The sequence below is a fragment of the Spinacia oleracea genome, chromosome 6, assembly GCF_020520425.1.
Source record: "Spinacia oleracea cultivar Varoflay chromosome 6, BTI_SOV_V1, whole genome shotgun sequence".
NCBI lineage: Eukaryota > Viridiplantae > Streptophyta > Magnoliopsida > Caryophyllales > Amaranthaceae > Spinacia > Spinacia oleracea.
The window spans coordinates 148,948,593-148,973,492 of NC_079492.1; the positions used below are offsets into that span (position 1 = coordinate 148,948,593).

General features: G+C 32.9%; 4 protein-coding genes across 4 annotated transcripts; 3 read left to right on the top strand and 1 right to left on the bottom strand.

Moving 5' to 3' along the window:
• Positions 1-2,517: 2,517 nt before the first annotated feature.
• Positions 2,518-3,875, top strand: LOC130464146 (F-box/kelch-repeat protein At3g23880-like). Its single transcript, XM_056833570.1, has one exon. It carries the CDS (start codon positions 2,547-2,549, stop codon positions 3,714-3,716), a length of 1,170 nt encoding a protein of 389 aa, XP_056689548.1. The 5' UTR covers positions 2,518-2,546; the 3' UTR covers positions 3,717-3,875.
• A 1,104-nt stretch (positions 3,876-4,979) lies between these two features.
• On the top strand, positions 4,980-5,806 carry LOC130462603 (uncharacterized). Its single transcript, XM_056831244.1, has one exon. The coding sequence runs from the start codon at positions 5,132-5,134 to the stop codon at positions 5,705-5,707; it is 576 nt and encodes a 191-aa protein (XP_056687222.1). The 5' UTR covers positions 4,980-5,131; the 3' UTR covers positions 5,708-5,806.
• Positions 5,807-11,094: 5,288 nt separating this feature from the next.
• Positions 11,095-12,767, top strand: LOC110791914 (inositol-tetrakisphosphate 1-kinase 1-like). Its single transcript, XM_021996685.2, has one exon. The coding sequence runs from the start codon at positions 11,292-11,294 to the stop codon at positions 12,309-12,311; it is 1,020 nt and encodes a 339-aa protein (XP_021852377.1). The 5' UTR covers positions 11,095-11,291; the 3' UTR covers positions 12,312-12,767.
• A 9,101-nt stretch (positions 12,768-21,868) lies between these two features.
• On the bottom strand, positions 21,869-24,666 carry LOC110791907 (transcription factor MYB41-like). The gene is made up of 3 exons (XM_056833519.1): positions 24,394-24,666; positions 22,876-23,655; positions 21,869-22,278 (listed from the first exon to the last, which is right to left on the bottom strand). The coding sequence occupies exons 1-3, from the start codon at positions 24,657-24,659 to the stop codon at positions 22,275-22,277; spliced, it is 1,050 nt and encodes a 349-aa protein (XP_056689497.1). The 5' UTR covers positions 24,660-24,666; the 3' UTR covers positions 21,869-22,274.
• Between the last annotated feature and the right edge of the window lie 234 nt (positions 24,667-24,900).

A 24,900-nucleotide genomic window follows, 5' to 3' on the forward strand; every position in this document is an offset into this window, starting at 1 on the left:
TATTTCCTACACCAAAGACAATTATATCTCAGAAGTTGCGGAAGTAGTGGCAAACATTGTTGATAATTGAAGCATTCTGAGATAAACTCGCTATTTCTTTTGGATCAAAGGTTCATGCAGGTCAATATGTCATGTTCTTCTAGGAAATTTTGACTATATGAATTTATTTGATTTGAAAAAAACTTATTTTGTGTGAAATAAATTTATTTATGGGTGAAAATGTGTGGAAAAAGAAATTTATTTTGTCTGAAATAAGTCAAAATAACTCGAATAGAACATAAGTCTTCAATCACTATATCTTGTATTTTTTTTCCTATTCTTATGCTTCCTTACCCTATATTACTGTCAATATTACACCACTTACTACGTACGGAGTAATGTTTTGTAAAAGAAACTAGCTCTTGAGCTGAGCCTATTCATAGAACGGACAGTTATACACGGATTGTTTAAATGTTATATGAAGTTTTAATTTTTTTGAGAACTTGTGAATTTAGTGGTAATATATGATTTAAATAGAGCTTGAATGTGAAGGTTGAAAAAATATACTTCATCAGTTTAGAAATAGTTGCACCACTTTGACTTTCACGTTTGACAACGCACAACTTTGACCGTTAATATAGCTAATTATCCATTAATAATTTTATTTTTTTTATAATTTGAAAAGTAGACATTGAGACTATTCTACCATTGTTTTACGATAACATATTTTTTTATAGGTGTAAAAGAAGTGTCAAAGTTAATATATGAATAGTGTATAAAATAAAAATGGTGCAACTATTTCTAAACGGAGGAAGTATAAATTAAATGGAAAATTAGTATTGACTATTGAGTGTTATTAAGGAGATGAAGTGGCAGAGTACCATGTAGCAAACAACAAAAAAAACAAAAAAAAACAAATTGATGGATAAATATGGGATGACACGTAGCATCTATTTACTTATGGTTTTGCTTTTTAAATACTAATAACTAAGGTATAAACTAGGTATAGATGTAACTTGAAGAAATTAGCTGTTTTGAAATTTTGGTATTGGTCTTGGGCCATGAATAGTTGATTAGACACATGAAGTTCGCTCAAACGGATAATTAGATTTGGACTTTGTATGTTAGGCCCATAATTATGGCCTACTTATCTCCCTAACTGTGTGAGGTCGAATAGGCCCAAGAATGTAGAAACTGATGAGAGAAAGAAAAAGAAAGATTTGAAGCATAGATTATGACCTTATTTAGTACAGAGAGGTTTGTACCACTTCTAGAGATTTAACTAATAAAAACCTCTACAAAGGGTATTGTCTGGTAAAAAAAGATTACTGAAAAGATGATTGAGCTAACACCTCTCATTTTGAAAATGCTCATTTCACCATTTTTTTGCTTGGAGCATTGCTAATGTAACATTGTAGAAGACATTTGTGTCCCTTACTTAACAAAATTAAATAAATGCTATAAAAGACAATTGTCATAAATATTTTACATAATAAAGGAGTTAACAACTTTTAACAAACCTCTATGTGCTACCAAACACATTTGTACAAACAACTAGTCGAATCTGCTAAACAAAAAGATAATCAGCTACTCCTCCGTTTCTTTTTGTTTGTTACGTATTCCTTTTAGGCTGTTTCACAATGTTTGTTACGTGGAAGAATTTTTCCTTTTATAAACTTATTATACTATCATTTTCTGTGTCATTTTTTAATTTTAATTGGTCCAACTTTTTCAACTCATTAAATATCTTTGCAACTTCCCAAATATGTTAAGTTAGCAATCTTTGTGCTTTTCCATTATTGGTTCATTTTGATAAATAAAACAATCTTATTGGTTGTTATAATGATTAGTGGATTCAGGTTTTACTTGGGTTTCTTTTTTAATAAAAAAAAATATCTTTATTATACGTTAATAAACGTGCAAAAGACCAAACCTAACAAAAAAAAACGGAGGGAGTACTCCGTACCTTTTTGAAAATGCGAACAGTAAATAATTAAAGGAAAAACTCTAATTGCTAAATAGGGCTATAATTATACATGATATGTTTCATTTATTAGAGAAAACACGAAGAAATTTCATGATTAATAAGATTTCAACATAGGTTTTATAATAAACCTAAAGTTTTATATGTGACCAAGCGCTTTCAAAGCCCATAACGGAGGTTAATGGACGTTTTGTTTTAGGGAAGTTACTTTTGTAGTTTTAGGCCAAATATTTTTATAATTTTAGTCAAGATATACTTATATAATTTGTATGGGGTTACTGTTTTAAATTTGTACGTGGTTACTGTTTTGAATTTGTACGTGGTTTAGTTGGTAATTAGCAGCAAATCAGTAGCTAGTAGATTTCCGAATTGCAGCCCAAATGCCCAATTAAGATAACATAACGTCATATTATTTTCTGTGAAATATTATCTTTTAGGAAGTTGAATTAGTTTAGGAATGTGTTTCCTAATTCTAAACGTATACTACTTGTCTTGTATAAATATAATCTCAAAGCTTTACCCTAATATTTACATAAAGCCATACATAATCGATTATTATATTCTTAAAATCCTATTAGCAAATATGGCGGTTGTCGATATAATTGATGGGTGCTTACCGCAGGAGCTAAAAATTGAGATCTTGCTTCGATTACCGGTAAAATCATTGGTAAATTTTAAATTAGTGTGTAAATCTTGGAATTCCCTAATCTCCAGCCCCGATTTCATAAAATTCCATACACACAATTCAAAAAACAACCCGCCCATAACCTTGTTATACAATTATAACCTACAAGTACTTAATTCTGTATCCCTTCGTAAAAGGGACGACAATCTAAACCCTACTGTGTTACCCGTAAACCCTCCTCTCCATGACTATGTACTAAAAGGACACCTTATTGGATCATGTGACGGCCTTATATGCACGTATCGGCACCTAGGCCTGGAACAAACCTGTATCTACATCTCTAACCCTCTCACCAAAGAAACGAAGGAAATTTCAACCCCATACCATATACCACCCGGTCGTGGTTGTCTCAATATTAAAAGTGTTTCATGGTTCGGGTTCGTTCCCTCGATCAATGACTACATGATTTGGTTAGTAATTGACAACCCAATTCCAAAGCCAATAGTTCATGTATACTCAATGAGGGATGATAAATGGAGAAAATTAGATACTAGTGCTTTTAAAATCATTGGGTTAATGTTATGGGGTACGAATGCGGTTGTAAAGAATGAGACATTGTATTGTTGGTTTGGCACCTTTTACAAGGACTTCATGGTTAAATATGATTTAGTACAAGACATTATGGAAGTTGTGCCAATTAGTTTGAATGATAAACAAGGTTTAATTTGGTATAATGAACCAATCATTGGTATCCTTCAAGACTCAAGTGTATGCATTTGTAAGGTTGATCCTTTTCACATGATGGATGTTTGGAAGTTAGATCAATATAGCAACTCGAATTCTTGGAACAAATTGTTTAGCCTTAATGTGGCTACATCATCGCCTCTTAGATCTAGATCGCGCTTTTATTTCCTTTTGGGATTTACATCTAGTGGGGGTATTTTGGTAAGATCATCTTCTTCTGATTGTTATCCTATCGTTGATCTTACCAAGGTTACTAACGAGCTCTTGCTAATTGACCCGAATCAAAATTCACATAGTCCAATGCAACTAGGAAGAATAGAGAATGTTCTTTACATGTTGGATTACGTGGAGAGTCTTGTTTCTCCTTTTTCATTGCTTTTTTAAATTAGACAAGCCTTGGAATTGTATTATTCGATCTTGTTGTTATGTTATTTTCTTTTTTAGAATCAAAGTTCAAATTAGAGGAACGATTTCTCTTTGTATTTTATCATTTTGATAATCTAGATTTTGACCATTGTTTTAAATTACATAATTATATGTAGGGTTTCTATATTTGTAGGGTTTCTATATTGTCAACTAGAGGTGATTGTATACCAAATATGTGAACGTTAATTAGAACTTGAATTGGTACGAGTTGAGCCGATGTACTTAAAACTCGATCGCACTTGGCTTGACTCTCTCTAAACTCTATGATTTCTTTCACTTAATTAATATTTCATTAGGTACTGGCAGGGGTGGAACCGGAATTATACATATGGGGGCCAAAACTTAATATATACGAAGTATATAGTTTTATAACTATGATAAACAAAAAATAAATGAAAAAAAAATCAAGTATAAAAGTAAGGAGTTAAGACTAGAACGTTGTACCTATAGTGCATACTTAATATTTAAACATATCATGGGGGACCATAGCCTCCGCCAGCCTCCTAGTTCCGCCGCTGGGTACTCGTACTAGTTTTTTATATAACATTTGATACTCCAATACTCCGTAATAAACAATGAAGTATTACACGAAACCAAGTAATTTTTTTTTTTTTTAGGTTTAAGAAACCAAGTAATTTATAGAACATTTATACTCCGATAATAAACAATAAAGTACATGTATAAATTGACATATCATGAAATAATTTTGTGAATGTTCAATGCAATATATATGCGCTCAATCTCTATAGATTCTTTAGACATTTTTTGTGTAACTGATACCTCGTGTGACCAAATGCTTATTACTCCTTCCGTTCCACAATGTTCCTCATATTATTATTCATATGGTCAAAATTTAAAAAATTTAACCGTAATTAATAGTATAATTAATTAAGAGTGAAAATTATTAACTTGTGGGATATACGGAGTAATTGAATTCGTTTCAACATAAATTTCCTAAATATTATTTTTTTATATAATTTTTACTAATATGAAATAAAAAAAAAATTAACAGTCAAAGTAGTGCATTGGAGACCGCGCATAATGAAAAATTGAGGAACATTATGTAACGCGGGAAGTACTTATTAGTACCAACTTACCAACAATTGCAACCCAAGTTCCGTGCACAATACAAGCATAGTTGTATTATGCATCCATCGTTCTCTTAGCCATTAAAGACCTCATTTTCATACATTAAATGCACACAACCACAACCATCAACCTAACTCCTCTCTCTCCACATAACATCCACAACCAGAAACTCCATCATTATTTTTATTATTTATCCCAATTTTATACCTCATCACATATTCCACATTTTATTCCTATTTCATACACTCACAAAATTCCCATTTTCTTAGAAAAATAAAATAAAAATGGCAGGCATAGTAACAAAATTATCATACAAGAGGCTAAAACAAGAAGTGATATTTGAAGAAGATGAAGATCATGATCATCTTCCTCGAAGCAAAAGTAAAACAGAAAGAATCTGCGAAATTATTAGAAGATCATCATCTTCAGTCAGATCAAGAAACCGCATCATCAACAACAACAACAACAACAACAACTACAACAACAACAACAACAACAACAACAACAACAACAACAACAACAACAACAACTGGATTAGTAAGCTGAAATTAAGCAGGAAATTCAAGCTTAAATTTAAATTAGGAAGTTTCAGAAGGTTTTTCAGGATTAGAAGAGTTAATAAGCTTAAAGTTGCAAGATTATCATGGGCTAATAAGGTTTTTAAGAGATTGAAGGAAAGTCAATCACATTTTGGTGAACTTTTTGCTGGGAATTATTTGTTTATGCAAGTTACTCCTGCTTCTTTCAAGAACAACAACAACAACGTTAATCATCAAATTTATAATCATAATCTTAGTACTGTTAATAAGCTTTCTAGGTTTCCTTCTACTAATTTTAGTAGTAATTATATATATTCTTGAAACTTTTAACTTGTTTAATTAGTTAATGTATTTATTTGAAGCTTTTATGTATTTAGTAGACTTTGTTTATGATAAGTTTTTGTGCAACTTTTTATTTTATTTTTCTCTTAATTTTCATTTCTAGTATATATGAGTACAATTAGCAAGAGCAACTAACATGATGATAATTAAGTAATTAATAAATTGATGTTGGTTCTTGTTTTAGTTTGTCACTTGTTTGGTATTTTTGTACTACGTACTTAAGATATTTCTTAAACAAAAAAGAATTGAATGATTGTTTTGCATAAGTAATTCATAACAAAGAAGAATGATTGTTTTGCATAATTAATTCGTAAAAAAAAAGAATAATTGTTTTGCATAAGTAATTCATAACAAAAAAGAATGATTGTTTTGCATAATTAATTCGTAACAAAAAAGAATGATTGTTTTGCATAATTAATTAATTCAATATTGTACAACGAGATACACCCATGACTATACTCTGTACGACTATACTCGATCTATGTATGTGTATCTAGAAATCGGTACAATGAGACACGCCCATCACAAATTTCATCACAAAAACCAATAACACATACGTACATAGCACATAAATTTATCGTATTATCTGTACAAAGCTTTAATCATTTGTTATACGTAATAGTACGGACGACCAAATAACACCTAAAGTACTCCACTTAATTAATTATTATTAATTATTTATTATTATAACACTATTCCTTATTGTATTAATAGCGTTAGTACGTACCCTATCTAACAAATGTTAACGTACGTACGTACCCTTCATTTTGACCTAAATTTTCATGCATTAAATGTTTGAATGTCCGTAGTACTCCTTCTGTCCCTTAATATTCGACTTGTTTTGACCGGACACGCTTGCCAATGCACAACTTTGACCACCAATTTCTTTAACTACATATTATAAAAACTTATAAAAATATTAATATTTTGAAAATATATAGTAAGATAAATCAAACAATATATTATATACTAACATTTGTTTTCATATACTAGAAATAAAATAGGCCGGGTCAAAGTAAATTACTCCGTATATGAATAGTACAAAAAATCAAAACAGGTCGAGTATTAAGGGATGGAGGGAGTAGTTAAAGTTAATTAATTACAGTCTTACTACCATATAACTGATTCATTTATTATAACCTAACTTCCACCAGCTGTCTCTTTTCTTCCCTAAAAACTCACATTACCCAAAAAAAGCTATCATCTCTTCTTCCAATTCAATTCCTAGCTACCACCAAATTAAGCTTCCATTTTCCTTAGCTTTTTCCTGAAAAAATAGCAGGAAAAATGTCCAAGTTTTCATACAAAAAGCTAAGAAAAGAAGTCATATTCGAAGAAGAAGATGATGAAAACAAAAAAGATCGAAAATTCGAGGTTATTAAAAGATCATCATCATCATTATTACCAAGAATCATAAGCAGGTGGTTTGGTAATAAGCTGAGAAATAGAAAGTTGAAGATTAAAATTTCAGGGTTTCGAAGATTTTTCAGGATTAGATCAAGAATTAAGGTGTCAAGATGTAGATTATCATGGGCTAATAAGGTGGTGAGAAGATTGAAGGAAAGTCAAGCACATTTTGGTGAGCTTTTTGGTGGGAATTACTTGTTTATGCAAGTCACTCCTAATTTCAACAACAAAAAAAACATTAGTGTTGCTAATCCTTTTTATAATCCTAACATTACTACTAATAATAGTAATAAGCTTGCTAGATGTTCACACTTTACTTTCATGTATTGAAGTTTAGTGGAAGCTTGTATCTAATTAAGATGAGGGATGATATATAGGTAAGGTGGTGTATGTATCAAGGGTACTTTGGTAATTTTGGGGGTGATTTTAAGGGCACTAGCTCTAGAAATACCCTACAAAATAAGGGTTGGTTGGTTAATTAAATATTTTCATGTAATCTCCAAGTTCTTCCTCTATAGAAATAGGGGTCAAGTGTAGGGTAATCTGATCTGAGGGGACTAGGGGAGTTATGTAACTTGTCGCTGCTCAAGTTTTATGGCAAAAAGCTAGAATTGTAGCATTGAATGGAGGCATATTTAATAATTCCGGTCTAATCCAGTCTAAATCAGGATCGGATCGGAAATAACTGGCCCGGTCCAGTTACGGTCGCGTTCACAAATTTTCTTGATTTCGGTTTCAGTCCAAATCGATTTCGGTCCTGTTTTAGACCGGTATGTATCCCTAATTAATTGATAAGTAGACTCATGAGGCCACGATTATGGAAAACAAAGTTGGTGAAACAAGATAACATTATAAAAATTAGTGAAACAAGAATTGTTATCTTGCTTCACTAATTTTCACATTTATAATGTTTTTGTTTTCCATAGCCGTGGCCTCATGAGTCTACTTATTGTTATCTAGTTTCACTAATTTTCACATTTATAATGTTATCTTGTTTCACCAATTTTGTTTTCTATAGTCGTGGCCTCACGAGTCTACTTATCAATTATAATTGTATGCGTGCTAGCTCGAAGTACTTGTTGGCATGAATCAATACATATGTATTTAGACATTATCTTTAATTTGATATAATATATAAGTAGTTTAATTATATGAATTGTATGGGAGTATAATTAAAGAATTCGGAACCTTATAATTATATCCAGCAAGACAAAACAAAACAAATCATTTAGAAGACACCCATGAGTCCATCCATGATCCATCCATAGTTCCATACCCATAAATTAAACAAAACAAACCACATTTTCCAGAAAAAATTGGAAATAGTTAGAATTCGTTCTATGGAGGGCAAGGTTTGTAGCTCTGCTCACTCGTTTTATTCCTAATTAGATACTCGATCGTATTAGGCCTTATTTTCGATCTTCACCTGATTTGGTTTGATTTTCTATTTTTTTTTGTTTGGTCTGATATAGTCTAAATGTTTTCTGTAAGTGCTTTTTAGTTTATCTGGTCTGATTTTTCTAGTATGATCTCATAAACAATAAGAATAGGTCACGAAGGGAACAAACACTTAATGGGCTTATGACATTGCTCTTTGAGACCCCCAACTCTACCTACACCAAACTACTCCATAACATGCAACTTTTTACTTGCATCTCATTCACAACAAAATAAATTTAATTTTCATGTTACTTCGTAACTCATACTCCCTCCGTCCCGGAATACTCGCATCGTTTTGACTTTTTGCACTATTCAAATAATTCACTTTGACTCTATTTTATTTATAGTGTATAAAAACAAATGTTACTACTCCGTAGTATATAATATATTGTTGGTTTCATCTTAATATATATTTTCAAAATATTAATATTTAATAATTTTTATAATATGTCTTTAAAGATCGATATTGATGGTCAAAATTATGCATTGACAAACGCGTCCAGTCAAAACGGTACAAGTATTTCGGGATGGAGAGATTAATTTCTTGACGTTCAATATTATGCACTACTAATCTACATTCATGAATAAATCATGATGACATACATGGGCCTGAAGTCCTGGACCGACACACATATGGCTGATATGGGCCATTAAATTGACCCTCGATTCCATTTTCCATAACCCGGCCCAAATCTGCATGGAATTATGGGCCCATTCACCACCACTGACCTTTCCCAATGCAAAAGATATACTTTTTCAACATGAGTATTAACAAATAACAATATAGCAAATGCATAAAATAAATAAAACATGTACATGCACGCACTCTAGAATTAATTAATTAATTAAATAAATTAATAAAAGAGCAAAGTGACGAATTCCATAAACGCAAAAGATTTGCATGTCCAATAATAAAACAAATCAAGATTGGATAAGTTATTAAGTTGAGCTACTTGTTTATAGACATGAAAATGATAGATACCGGAATATCTTCATACTTTTAAGTATCATTCCATCCACTTACAAAGGAATCAATAAGGATTATACCTTTTCATTAGCCCACCTTTCAATCCATTGTGTGATCATTCTATGATTACACTAAATTTAGTTGGCTTAATCAAATCCCCCTTCTTTGTTTTGTTTCCAAATTTTTCAACATTTTTTTTTGTTTTTCTTCTTCAACTATACAAGCAAAGTCTATCTTTATTCTTTCTTATTACGGAGTATTCCGTATCTAGTTCATGTTAATTTCGAGACTTAATAGTTTACTACGCTACATAAGAAAGAAAAATTATATTTTCATATCAAATATATTTTCAAGCATCAACACAATTTCTTTTGTACGATGAAGGAAATACGATATAAATTATCATGTGTTACTGTCCTTATTAGGCCTTGTTTTCTTCACCTGAGTTAATCTGTTTTTTTATTTCCAGTCTGGTCTGATATAAATGTTTTCTTTTAAGTTTTTTTTCCCCTTTTTTGAGCTGATTTGTTTTTTATCTGATCTAATAAACATAGGGTGTTCATCGGTCCAAACCCGGACCGGACCAGACCGGACCGAAGACCGAAATTTTGATAATTCAAGATCCGAAGACCGGACCGATTATGCTTGGACCTAACCTGGACCGGACAGAAAACATTGGTCCAAAACCCGGAACGGACCGAAAAAATCGGTCCAAAACCCGGACCAGACCGGTTTGGACCGATTGTAGACCTATTTCAATATATTTTTTTATTTTTTCTAAAACTTATGGTAGAAAAGAAAAAATATATATAAAAAACCAATTGTCTAATGCCTGTTTTGGAAGCTAAAATAAAATATATCACAATATAGTAATATTTACAACCTATTATAGGAGAGAATTAAATTTTTAAATAGATTAAATTTTATTTTATTAAGAAAAAATCAATCCGGTCCAAAATCGGGTTTTGACCAGACCGGACCGGACCAGACCGAAGACTGAAAATTGATATTTCTCGACCCGAAAAGCGGACCAATTGCCTTCAGTCCGATCCGATCCGATCTAAGTCGGTCTATTATTCGGTCCGGACCAATTTTTGCACACCCCTTATAAACAACAAGAATAAGTTCAAGACAACCTAACTAAATCCGAAATAAAAATTGAAACATGTAACACACCATACCTAATAATGGAATGAAATGGAATGAGCTATGAACGCATGGTACTACTACTCATTGAGACATTTAGAGGGTCATATATTCATTGACTCGTTGTCCCATCGATTCTTCATTCTTTACCCTCCCTACTAAAAAGGGTTTCTGATCCTTTAAATCCTGACCGTTGATCTTTTTAAAACAAAAAAGAGGCAAAACTGTCCAATAACGCGTCCCAGAACTATCAACATAGACCCTCAGATCACGCCACGTGTCTTCACATCTCGTCATTTCCTTAACTAACCATGGTTAAGTTACTTGAAACCCACAATCACAGTCACACTCACCCCCTTTAATTTAACCCTAGTCTAATCTAAGCTATATATACCCACCCCTCTCCCCACATACATTTCTCCATTTTTCTCTCTCCTCTATTGTGCTCATTGATTCAGTTTTCTCTCGCAGTTCTTCGCTGTTCTTGAGTTTTCGACCCAAAACCCTAGTTTCGTCGCAATTTCGCTAGGGTTTTCCCAGCATTGTTATGAGAGTTGTTTTTCTTTCAAGAAATCGAACTAAGTTTGCTCAAAATTGTCGTTAATGGCGGAACATCCTCGGCGTTTTTCGATCGGCTACGCTTTAGCGCCCAAGAAGCAGAAGAGTTTCATACGAGAATCGCTCATCAACCTCTCTCGTGACCGTCTGATCGATTTGATTAAAATCGACACGGATATACCGTTGATAGATCAAGGACCGTTCGATTGCATCCTTCACAAACTGTACGGTGACGATTGGAAGAAGCAACTCGTTGATTACAAGGCGAAAAACCCTAATGTCGTGGTTCTTGATGCTCCAGAATCTATTGAGCGCCTCCATAACCGGATTTCGATGTTGCAGGCTGTTTCTGAGTTGAAAATTGTGCAAAACGACCGCGAAACCGAAACGTTTGGTATTCCGAAACAAATCGTGATTTACGACGCTGAAACACTTCGTGACCATAGGTCTTGGGATGGATTGAAGTTTCCGGTGATTGCTAAACCCTTGGTTGCCGATGGAAGTGCAAAATCGCATAAAATGTCGCTTGTTTACAATCACGGAGGATTGAGCAATTTGAAACCCCCGATTGTTTTGCAGGAGTTTGTAAACCATGGAGGAGTCATATTCAAGGTGTATGTGGTAGGTGAATACGTGAAATGCGTGAAGAGGAAGTCGTTGCCAGACGTTTCAGAGGAGAAATTGGAGAGTTTAGGTGGATTGGTCACATTTTCTCAGGTTTCGAATTTGGCAAGCAATGAGAAGACTGATGAGAAGTACTACAAGAAGATGCACTTGGATGATTGTGAAATGCCACCGCAGGAGTTCATCACTGACATTGCGAGAGGATTGAGGGATGTCATGAAGCTGAATCTCTTCAATTTCGATGTGATAAGGGATACAAGGCTCGGAAATCGGTATCTTGTGATTGACATTAACTATTTCCCAGGGTATGCAAAGATGCCGTCGTATGAGAGTGTGATGACTGACTTTTTCTGGAATGTTGTTGCCAAGAATGAAAGAAGAGAAGTGGCAGAAAATGAGGAAAGTGGAGAGAGGAAGTTAGTTGATAACATTGGTTGCTGAAAGTGTTCGTCAGTGATGAAAATGCAGGACTAAATTTGTTACAATAGGTGACAGTTTCTTCTTTTACTTCTTTCCCCTGCCCCAGAAGTGAAAACACAAAAAGAAAGAAAATGGAGGATTAACAATTTCTTTGGATAGGTGACAGTACAGACTGGTGAACAATTAGGCTTTCTTTTTTTCTTGTTGAATATTTCTTTGTTTCTTTTGTTTGTGGAGACCTGATTAGTTGGGTGTTTGATGTCAAATGATGTATATTCCATCTTGGTTTTGGAGTTGGTGCTATCTGAAATACTTCTTAAATGTTTGTAGACGAAAAAGAAGGGTTGCTTTGATGTTTTAGGAAGGGTTTAGTTTGTTCTTTCTTGACAAGTTTTGTAATCTTGTTTCCTAAAGGAAATGTTCAAATTTGTGCCTTTTTCTGGCACTTTAGATCAATGAATTTGTCCATTTGGTTTATCCAATTGTCTTCTTCCATTCCCCACTTATTTATAATTATAATGCATTACTATTTGATTTTCACAAGTATTACTGTTTGGTATAGTTTGGCAAATGATTAATGGTTCCAGGAGCACGGTTGAAAATCACCTTGTCTTGGTTATCTCAAGCTAATACTTCGAATAAGGTTTCAACATGTCATTTATTCGGAACTTTGTATGCAGTCAAGTTCTTGGTTCATAGTAGTCTGCAGTTTAGCAGCATATTGATTTGTTTACAGAAACTGATTACAATCACTGTCACTGCTACCTAAACTGAATAATCTTGGTCAGTTAAATCCAATTTGACCTTTTATAGAAGGTTTAGGTATCATTCAGCATGTCATTTATTTAGAAATTTGTATGCAATCAAGTTCTTGGTTCATAGTAGTTTGCAGTTTAGCAGCATATTGATTTGTTTACAGAAACTGTTACAATCACTGTCACTGCTACCTAAACTGAATAATCTTGGTCAGTTGAATCCAATTTGACCTTTTATAGAAGGTTTAGATATCATTCAGTTTTAGTCTGTTAACTGGTTCTCTGGTTATTACATCAGATGCAGAGTGTACTATTGGCCTAGTTTTCCCTGTGTTGTCTGCAGCCCTTACAAGCGTGCCATTGATGGACATCGCTCTGCGTGGTTACTAATTAAAATCTTCTATTTAGAAGTTTTCCTTGTTTTATCCAAAATGAATTGGTAAGTTGAATTTGCTTATGTACCATGTCTCTGTTTTACACCACCCTGCTACTTTTATAGTTTCTGTGGACGAACAACTTGAATGACACTTAAAGTTTGGAGGAGGCATTCACAATTTGAAGATAGTGTATGTTGATGAAGATGTTTTTGATGACATTTTAACTACAGATGTTTGTAAGAGTTCTATTGTTAGTCAAATGTAGATCGTAGAAGTGGAAGCAATCTCATCCTTTTGGAACAGCAGCTAATGAACTTCTGTTTGCTGGGACATGGTGTATGAGTAGGATATCTTTCTTATTTGCAGCTTGCCCTCTTTATCCGTTAATATAATCTGTTTTTTTACATAAAAAAAGAATTCTTTCTGATCTGATAGGTATTCTTTGTGGTGTTTAATGTCTAACAACATTTTTATGGAAGATTTAAATTCCTCTTGTGTTGGAACTTGACATCTTCTTAGTTCTCTATTCCGGAGTGTTTTTCTTATTTTTGGTATGCTTTACTGAATTTTTCGTTATAATTCATGAAATATCATACTCCGCACTAAAGACCGCTGAGGACATCTGTAGTTTGGTGAGATTTTAACTGATGGGGCAACTTGATGAGATTGTAATTATTTTGATTTCGGATTGCCAGATTGGCTCAACATGGACTTGGTTGGGCTGTTTATTCCCTCGTTCTGCTGGTTTGAGACTATAACTTTTGATCCGTCTTTTTTCATATCTTTTTTGTTATGAGCTTATGACTGTTGTTAGGGTGGTCTCTGTATATGTGTATATAGTTTGGGAGAGGGTGTAACAATTGTTTTCTAAGGTGAATCTAGGTTGTTTAAACTTTCTGTTTTTCAGACGGTTTACTATTCTGTTTCCTAAGTTTATCATTCTATTTTCTTGGGGAGTGGGGATATCTGGATATGTGACCAGTTCTTTCGGATGGCAGGAATTTATATATGGTAGCATAATGTTTAGATTTTTTCTCCTTGGGGAGATTCCTTTGTTTACAGTGGATGTTTATGTAGTTGGTTGCATTAGGTAAAGCCAGCATTGGCAGCGTGGGGGAAAGCAGATGAGTCACATTTGTTTCATCTGTTTGATTTCTTGTGATCTTAATTGTGACTTTTTGGTGAATTTGGGATCAATTTGGCAGATTGATAACAATTACTTCATTTTAAGTGTTAAAAACTGATGCAGTTTAACTTTGGGTCACAAAAATTTGCTGATAAGATATGTTGGTGAGTTACACACACTCACATATATATAATGTGGCTTTTCCCCCAAATAAGGTTGTGGTGGAAAAAGCAATTTTAGTAAATTGCTATAATCAACTTGGAGTTAAACTTATGAAGAAATGGGATTCCTGCTGTAAAGTAGAATTCCCGGTTGTCTGTTGTGGTGTCAACTATGATTCGTCCATGATTTGCTGTTTTCTGCATGAGTTGAAGCATGATACTCTGACCAGAGAATGCATGCTAAGAATAATTGAGTAAGATATGATAAGGTGTGTAAATTCCTGATTATTTATTGAGGTGCCTGATATTATTTGTGACTGTTCTTATTGCAATATGATGCTCGAGTATTGTTGCTAGCCAGAAACAATGCAGAAGACTCTGTTTTTGTTACAGTGATGGGCGATGCTTTAATATGCCTGCTAATGCCAGAAATCCACTGTTTGATCTAGTTCCTTCTGTCTCAACATGATAGGATGTCGCCTGCTGCATCGGACCGGGTAGGAAGAGGTGAAGTTTTTTTAGTTGGAACTCCCTTTCTTTGTGTGCTTGTATTTTTATGGTAAATCTAATCAGCATACCTGTGTATTTGATCAAGTTCTTATACATCGACCAGAGATGGACGCGTTAGTGCGTTACAATGTCTTCGGCTTTGTGCTGCAGCATCTGCTAGTATCTATTCTCATTTTTTACCATGTCGGATGTGTTGACATCAATCAGGTATGCGAATTTAACTCCCTTTATTAACTGATCTGCTAGCATCAAGTATTTTGTTTAAGTAGTAGGAAAGTTGTGGTTTACTGAGGAAAGTTTTAAATTTGAAGTATATAGTGGATTTCAGAGGAGGATGTGGGCCCAGTATTTGTTGGGCCAATTCGATATGTGATTTCTGTCTATTTAGAGTGTACGCAGACCCCATAATTTGCTTCAGGTTGGGCTGTATTCATTAGTCATTACCCATTTACCCTTTTAGACATTTTGCGCGCAAAAGGTGTACAATAAATTTATTGTACACCAAGATAACTTTAACCCCTTTTTTTGTAACTTTAACTTAGTTTTGATTAAATTTTATATTAGTAAAAAAAAAAATTGATAAATAAATATTTTAAAAGGTTAAGTTATTAATTTTATATATTATTAGTAATTTTGAAGAAATAAGTTTTACTAAAATAAAATAATTTATCACTTAAAAATAGATAATTTTTACATATATAAGCCTAACTTTTAAGCATTTTGAGTTAACTTTTACTTCGGTGTATAATATTTATTGTACACCCATTGTAAATAAGAATTTGTGAGACTGCTTTTCAAAGTCTTCAAGGAATATTCTTGCGTCGATCAGGTCCACAATAATATTAGTTTGGATCTAAGATCAATAATTTTCTCTAGCACCCGTTTTACATATATATAGACCTTTACTGTTCATATAGTGACCATAATAAATTAAACACCAAATTTCTTAGATATAGTGACTTTTTAAAAGTGACTTTTGACTTATTATTCAAGCACAACATGTATTAACGAAACCAAGTTGATATTTTTTTCCCATAATAATCCTAATCCATGCCAAAATAAATTAGGAACAAATAATTTACCTTTTTTTAGACATGGTCCACAATAAATTTAGTGCGGACCAACTCCATTACTTTCTCCCGTCCTACGACCTACGGGGGCTTCGGGCACGGATATTGTGAGGTTTGTGCCTTCCATTTTACAGTGGTTCTCACTTCTCAGTAGTCGAGTTTAACACTTGACATTAAGGCATTTTTCATTTTTTTGGCATAAGTATTTGAGTTCAAGTGAATTTGTTCATTTCTCATTCATATGCCCACTGTTACTTTCATTTTTATTTTTCAGTAATGTAACACGAGTTGGAAATATGTTCGTGTTTAGTCCCGTGTTCATTTCTTATTGTTATAGACTTTATTTAAAGCTATGTAAAATGTAGGATAATATAACGAACCGAACTAAACGGGTCATGTCGACTTTGTGTTTTGTCGATAATATACAGAGTAACATAGCTAGGTGGTGCATGTTGTTTAGTCTAGAACGCTGGTAAATTACAATCTATACCTTAAAAAGGAACACTACTCCGTATAAATTATTAGAAGTCATGTGACATCTCATTATTAGAAGCCATGTGGCATATCTCCTTTCATCTATATCATTTTGTTTTGTTTTTTTTCAACTTTTCTTTATTGTTTATATGATTTACAACTTTTAATGCCTCTTCCACTTCATTTTCCTTATTCAACATCAAGTTATTAATAGTCTAATATACTCATTAGTCTCTTCCACTCCACCCCTTTAACATCCAATATTTATTCAACATATAATTTTTATATTTTTCCAACCTTCAAATTACACCTATATTTAATTCATATATTACCCAAAAACTTCAAAAAGACATCTGAACAACCACTATACAACTGCCCGTTTTATGAACGGGCTCAAAAGCTAGTTAAATTTAATTACATTGACCTTATCCATTACTATTTCTTGGACAGAAAGATAAACAAGTTGAAAAACATAGGGAGGGGCTGAAAAAGCGCATACAAAAGGGCGATGGGAAGAATAAGATGGCATTAATTAATTAGTAACATGATAAATAACATAGGTTAAAACTAGTAAGCTACTAACCGATTAAACTTGAAGTACAAGCGTGTTAGTTACCGTTTTTGCGTGTTTCTATTAATTCCTAGTGTAGCTTTCTTTACAAGTTACAATGCATAACATTTGTCCTTTTTCTATCTTAATCCTCATTTTCACCAAGTTACCTTGTTTTTCTTTGTTTTGTGTGAGGGGAATAGAGGGACTTTATTGGACCAAAATCCCTTACAGATAAATCAGCCTAGCTATGTAAGTCAAATTATTGAAAATACTATTGGTACAATGTGCTATATATATTTCCCTGTCAAAAAAAGAGTGTTGTGAGTGAAATATGTTAGCTCTCCAGACCTGCGTAGCTGAACTGACTAACGTATGATAGATGTTCGTTTAGTAGGGTGTCTTTTTCTTATCTAGTTTTTTTTTTAATGTTATTTTTTCACTACGGAGTAGATGGAGGTGGAGGAGTCCGGATCCTCTAGAGTTTTAATAAAACTCTACAAGGTAGAGTTGTATCTAAACCATACATTTTAAAATCATATGGCTCATATTGATGAGAAAAAATAGGGGAATTTTGGAAAGATAATATTTGAACCATTGATTTTTCATTCAATGGTTGATATGTTCAAACTCTACGTTGTAGAGTTATCTTAAAACTCTAGAGGATCCAAAACCAACGTGGAGAGGTGAGTTCAATGGTAGAATGAGAACCTTCCGTTTGTATAATTTCTCTTACATTGATATGAGTAAGCGTCAGATAACCCTAGCTCCCAACAAAAGTAAAGATAAAATCAATTGACTTGTTTTGTTAGAGGGGGTTGTTGAATCGAACAATATCCGAGTGTTTTTACAAATGTGCATGCTTGCTTATCAAATGGTAAGTTGGTAACTATCACTAAGTATGTTCAAAATTCTAATTGAACTTCTTAATTTCCTATTTCAGGCAATTTTTGTATTTCTTGGTGTACGTATGAGTTGTGATACTCCCTCCGTCCCGGAATACACACATCGGTTCGAGTCGACACACTTGCCAATGCACAACTTTGACCACCAATATCTTTAACTACATATTATGGAAACTTATGAAATATTAATATTTTGAAAATATATGTTAAGATGAAACCGACAATATATTATATGCTAACTTTTGTTTTCATATACTAGAAATAAAATTGGGTCAAAGTGAATTATGTGAATAGTGCAAAAAGTCAAACCGGTGCATGTATTCCGGGACGGAGGGTGTACAACAAAGTGAGTTTGCTTTCTCTTCTCCCTCGCCCTATATATGAGAATTGTTGTACGAAGTATTAGATTTGATTATACATTTATACCGTATGTAATATAATTTTTTGTAAATTTATTTACTCAGTTGTCGAGCCTTCTTTTATTTGGGGTGTATAGAAGTTATAAAGGGCAATGAGCCAATGATGTAGCTTAGATGAGATACGTTCTCAAAGTTTTGATAAGATACTTCTAAATGCAGTAATCAACTAATCTAGTTGACATCTACGTTGCTGAATTAAAGTTGCTAATATTTACTACGTATAATTCTAAGTAGTAGATGTTAATAATTACTTTACTAGACCAATAAACTAATTAGAATTAACTAGATAAAAGAAAGTAAATAAATTAACCTAGTTGATAAGTATTTTGACTTAAAACGATATTGCTTAAGCAGAATTGAAGGTTGTGGTTTTCAACTTATGAGACAAAGATGGATAATGAGTGGGCAGTAAAAAGACAAACAATTAAGGAATAAGTTTAATTAAGTGAAGTGTAATGTTTCGTGGAAGATGTTGGGGATAAAAGGTCGTAAATTATTGGACTATCCTAATCTCATATGTTTGTACTTATGTTTTTTTCAACTACGTATACTTAATTGAGTCGTCTTTGTTATATAAAAATGCAGTGTTTTTGGGCGAAATGAGGTCAATCTCAGTTGCTTGTATTATAAGGATATCATCTTTACCTAATTTGTAACCACGCAACCAACATTATGACCTTATGTCACATTTTACTCTACATTATTCATCCACCCTTTATTATTATTATTATTATTATTATAATTATTATTATTATTATTATTATTATTATTATTATTATTATTATTAACTATTTCCTTCTTTCGTGATCAAGTTTTTTCCAACACGGGTTTATTGTAATATGGGGTGACTTTTTATACGTATACTCCCTCCGTTCCGGAATACTTGACCTGTTTTCCTTATCGGGCCGTCCCTTAATACTTGACCTGTTTCTAAAAATGGAAATATTCTAACAATATTATATTATTTCTCACTCCACCCCTATTAACCCACCTACCCCCTACTCCATACAAAAAATAATTAAAAATTCAACCCCTACTCTCCCCCAACCCCACCCCTTTACACATTTCCCACTAACTACATTAAAATAATACCCCACTATCAACTACTACCTATTAAATTAAATAAGTCAATTCAAGTCCCTTAAACTCTGTACCGGTCAAATCGGATCGAGTATTCCGGGACGGAGGGAGTACTATTTTGTGACCGGAATGACTTTTGAGAGTTTGGGACGGTTGGGGTACAAAGTATGTATTAATTGTGTTATTTCATGATAATTAGGAGAAAGAGAAGATTTGTCCATACAGTTACCATTCACACTTGAAATTAGGATTTAGGACTATTATCTAAGTAGTTAGATATCCAAAACATTAAACTTTACATAAATCAAATCAAACCCAAATTTAGTGGCATGTATTACGTATATGCATGAGTAGAGTCTAGTATTATATTTGCATGTTTGTATCACTCTATTTTCATTGAACTCTGAGCTCAAGCTCAAATTAAAACTTCATTTAAACTCTAAAATATATTCAAACTCAAAGTCACACAAGAAACTTTATCGTACAGTAATTTGGTGCAATGTACGCTATGGCTATTGATGCTACTCCCTCCGTCCCGGAATACTTGGCCCGTTTTCCTTATCGGTTCGTCCCTTAATACTTGACCTGTTTCTAAAAATGGAAATATTCTAACAATATTATATTATTTCTCACTCCACCCCTATTAACCCAACTACCCCTACTCCATATAAAAAATAATTAAAAATTCAACCCCTACTCTCCCCTAACCCCACCTCCCACTAACTACATTAAAATAATACCCACTATCAACTACTACCTATTAAATTAAATAAGTCAATTCAAATTCCTTAAACTCTGTGCCAGTCAAATCGGGTCGAGTATTCCGGGACGGAGGGAGTAATTAATTTGTCATTTGAAACTTCCAAATGAACAAATAAAAGCAACTTTTCTTGTACCTTGTTCAAGGTACAACCTATAAAATTCCTAGTAGCTTTTGTCAAGATTTGAACACCAATCAGTGGACTATGGTGCACAGTGAGTATGCTGCACCAAAAAACATGTGTGCATATAACAAAAGAACATGACACTACGCCAAAAAAATATGACACTACGACAAAAGAACATGCGATATAATATTTACTTTTTTGTTATAAAAAATAACACATTATTTCACTATTTATTAAAAACATAAATAAAATATATATTCATGTTCTTTTCACGTAACCAAATGTTCTTTTAATTATGTACTAGTGTTCTTAAGGTGCACCATGCTCATTGTGCACCATGGTCCACCTTCTAAATTGTGTTTGAACACTGTTTCGCGCAAATAGTTAAAAATTCAATCGATATTACAATTGAGTGGCCTGGCGACTGACTCACTACAAGTCTACAACACTGATTGAACTTCTAAACTACTTAAATCTGGTGATTCAAGATCAAGGAGATGTTACCAACATAGAGTTGGCTCAAGTGGTAAGCAGTTTGATGCCGCTTAAGGGAGGTCTCGAGTTCGAGCCTCGCCGTATGCAGAAACTCTTGTTAGGAGACTCACCCACCATAAGCAAGGTGTGCGACACGGGTCGAATCCGGATGTAGTCGGAGCTAAGCTCCGGTGAACCGGGTGTGCTATGGGTTGAAAAAAGATCAAGGAGATGTTCGTATTTAGAATGATTGGAGCTCCTTTGTGATTTTCAATTTGGGCTGAGTTAAAAGAATATGTGGACATAACAAAGTCAACTTTAATTAAAAAGTCAACCCTAGTAGTGATTGGTGAGAAAGAGATTTAAAACCTTTATCAAATTTGTTTGTTATTGTTCTAGAACAGTGAGTCTAAGGCTAATTGGTTAAATATAAGCTCAAATTCAGCTAATCTTATCAACTCCACATAAAGTAGTTAGTCTCTAGAGAAGTGATGTTCCTTACGCTTTCAAAGTTAGTGAGCATACGACCTTAAGTTTGTTTGTTAACATAGTACGTAGTATATTACTATTTTTATTCTCTTCTAGATACTGAAAAAGTGCTCATTAAGTACATAACAAGCAAATCGAACCAATAAATTAACCATTTATTTAGTACGGAGTAGCATTTGATTAATTTATAGCTCGATTGATGTCTTGTTTGAGGTAATAAAGTACTTAATAGCGCGTTGATATTTTTAATGAAAAAAAATAATGACGAATAAATGTAATAAGTATGAAACGAGAAAATTAAGTTAAATAGAATGAAGTATAGGTATAACAGAATATGACTAAATTATTTTCGATCCTAATTATATATAGAAAATACTTCGTACAACTGTATTCGATCTATATACTTCTATGTGTACAATAAACTCGACAAAATGTGACAATCTCTACAAATCAAACAATGAAAAATTTGATCCGACCCGTAAGGCTTTATACAAGTGTGTATGCCTTATACGTATGTTCAATCACCCCCTAATATACCAGAAAATAAATAAATAAATAAAAAGAATTTGAAACAATTTTTTTATAAGTGTTTAACTCAGTTCAACACATTTTTCTTGAATCTCACGGAAGAAGATACGGCCTCCATGCCGCCATGCGGCCCATGCATGCACGACGAAGTTGGTGCTGCTACGAAGCTTATCGCCGGGTTAACTGCATGGCAAGTAATAAACCACATTAACATTTTTTTTAAGGAAACCACATTAACATTTGTGTATTTTTTTTTTTTTTTTATAAAAACATTTGTGTACTTCAAACCAATTAATTTACCAATTGAGTTAAATTATAATTATATCAAAATGCAGCTTAATAAATTATTACTTGATCTTCTTTTTCACTAGCTCAAACTTGAATTTGTAATACATTGACAAAATAATACAAATATTTTTATAAGTTGGTGTAACTTTTTCTAAAACATACGTACTGAGAGTAACTGTGTCAAAGTTGTACCTTCAAAAAATGAAAAATAATTATACTTGTATCCCGTTCGGTGTCTCGGCTAGTTTTCAGTTTTTCAGTTATTTAAAAAAAAAAATTAAAATTCGTATGATTTTGATTGAATCATAAACTAAATCATAAGTATGCATGTTGATTTTGAAAACTGACTACAAAAAACTGAAAATCACTTTTTTCGACTTCCATACTTTTGTTTTTTTATTTTCTAAAAAACATAAAACTGAAAAAGAAATAGTATTAAATAAACCGTTAAAGAAAGAGTACACATATAAATAACAACTACTACGTACTTACTTAATGAATTCTTTCCAAAAGTCACTATTGCCATCATCCAAAAGCTTCTCCCAACCTTCAAACAACTCAGCAGTTGCCGTGGGAGTCAAGACACAGGATCCATTTGTAGAGTTTGTGTTACTCTCAATTTGGTTAATAGTTGAACCCTTTGGAGAAAAGTTAACCAATGAAGGAAGTCGATTTTCGTCTAGGGTTTCACAAGTTGTACTACTACTTAAGCTCTTATTATGATTAATATCCAAACTTGTATTATACAATTCTTGTGTATAATCATACTTATTATTATTATTATGATCAACTATAGTTTGGTTTGGACCGTAATTTGGAGCTTGATAAAACCCTTGAGAGGTTGAACACATAGGATTATTATTATTATTATTATTATTATTATTATTATTGCCAATAATACCATTAACATTAGGAATTAATCCCAAGTTTAATGCCATATTATGGTCAATATTAGGGGATGAATTATTGCTTGTGTTTAGGATTTGGAATATGTTTTGTAGGACTTGTAATTTGGCTACTTCAGCTGCAACGTTTGGTTGTATTCTAAGGGCATTATTGATGTCCCAATTTGATAAAGGGTTGTACCCTAAATTTTGTGGGGTTGTTGAAAGAAGTTGAGAGAGATTAGCTAAGAGATTAAGATCATTTCTTGGTTTGTGAGTAACTGGATCAATACCCATTTGTAGAAGCTTCTTCCTTAAATGTGTGTTCCAATAATTCTTAATCTCATTATCTGTTCTTCCTGGTAGATGAGCTGCAATTCTTGACCACCTATCAAAATTTGACACACAATAAGCAAAATTAATAAATCTCTCATAATGTTTTGGATTTTTTTCATAATTATTACTGCTTGTAAAATCCAGTTTTTCAAACTTACTGTTTTAAAATAAAAATCTAAATTATCAGCTTAAATTTGTCAAAACTTTCAAAGTTATCACCATTTACTGGAAACTGTTAAACTTTCCGTTAGTAGGGCCCATTTTTTGGTAGGTATTTTGTAAGGCGTTAATTATAAGGTAGCTTTAGACCATTAGAAAACGTACTAGATTGAGAAGTACGCGAAGATTTATAGAAAAAGAAGTTTATTATCGAGTTACTGGAGAAAACCCCGATCCTAGCTAGTAGCTACTCCGTAGTATGTACCAAGCATGTTAGGAATGTACGTAACATATTCGTAGTGTTTTAAGAAGAAAAAAACATAGAAGGTATTTTGAAATGGAGTAGTAAAAAGTGAAGAATTTTATCGTCGAGTTACTGGAAAAAATCCCGATCCTAGCTGGAGTAGTATATATGTACCAAACATGTTTGGAACATACTCTTAGTTATTTTTATTTTTTTTTTGATATTTAACATACTCTTAGTTATTTAATAAATATAAATAAATAAATAAATACCTCCCTAGAAATTGTGTTGGGTTAGGTTGTTGACATTCAATCAATATTATGAAATTAAATTAATTAGAAAACATTAATACATGCATTATTTGTATGGAAAAGGATATATACTTACTTGTTCCCAAGAACAGAATGAAGCTTAATAATCATGTCTTCTTCATCTTCAGTAAAACGACCACGTTTAATATCCGGCCTCAAGTAATTAGTCCATCTTAATCTGCAACTCTTACCACACCGATTCAACCCGGCCGCCTTAGGAAGAGCACGCCAACTTCCAAGGCCGTTTTTTTGGATATAAGAGACCAGCAATTCATCTTCTTCCGGTGTCCAAGGTCCCTTCTTTAGCTCACTAACATCATTACAACATGGAGATCTACCCATCTTAATTAATTCGATCTTAAACAACTTTTAATTAATTAGTTAAACTTAATTATTGTTGTTTAATTATGAAGATGAATTGAAAGAGGAGAAATTTGAGGAAGGAAGGGAGCAGGAGAGTTGATATTCTTGGTGGGACTAATGAGGGGGGATTATATATAGGCTACAAAAGGTGAGCTCTTCAAAAAGATAAGTGTCATTTTCAAATTAGGTTTACATTATATAATATAGTATTAATTAAAAC

Bases quoted from the DNA above. Each gene is read 5' to 3' on its own strand.
- LOC130462603 (XM_056831244.1), top strand. From the start codon at position 5,132: ATGGCAGGCATAGTAACAAAATTATCATACAAGAGGCTAAAACAAGAA.
- LOC110791907 (XM_056833519.1), bottom strand. From the start codon at position 24,659: ATGGGTAGATCTCCATGTTGTAATGATGTTAGTGAGCTAAAGAAGGGA. The intron at 23,656-24,393 runs GTAAGTATATAT...AAATTTTGATAG, and splicing joins CATTCTGTTCTTGGGAACAA to GTGGTCAAGAATTGCAGCTC.
- LOC130464146 (XM_056833570.1), top strand. From the start codon at position 2,547: ATGGCGGTTGTCGATATAATTGATGGGTGCTTACCGCAGGAGCTAAAA.
- LOC110791914 (XM_021996685.2), top strand. From the start codon at position 11,292: ATGGCGGAACATCCTCGGCGTTTTTCGATCGGCTACGCTTTAGCGCCC.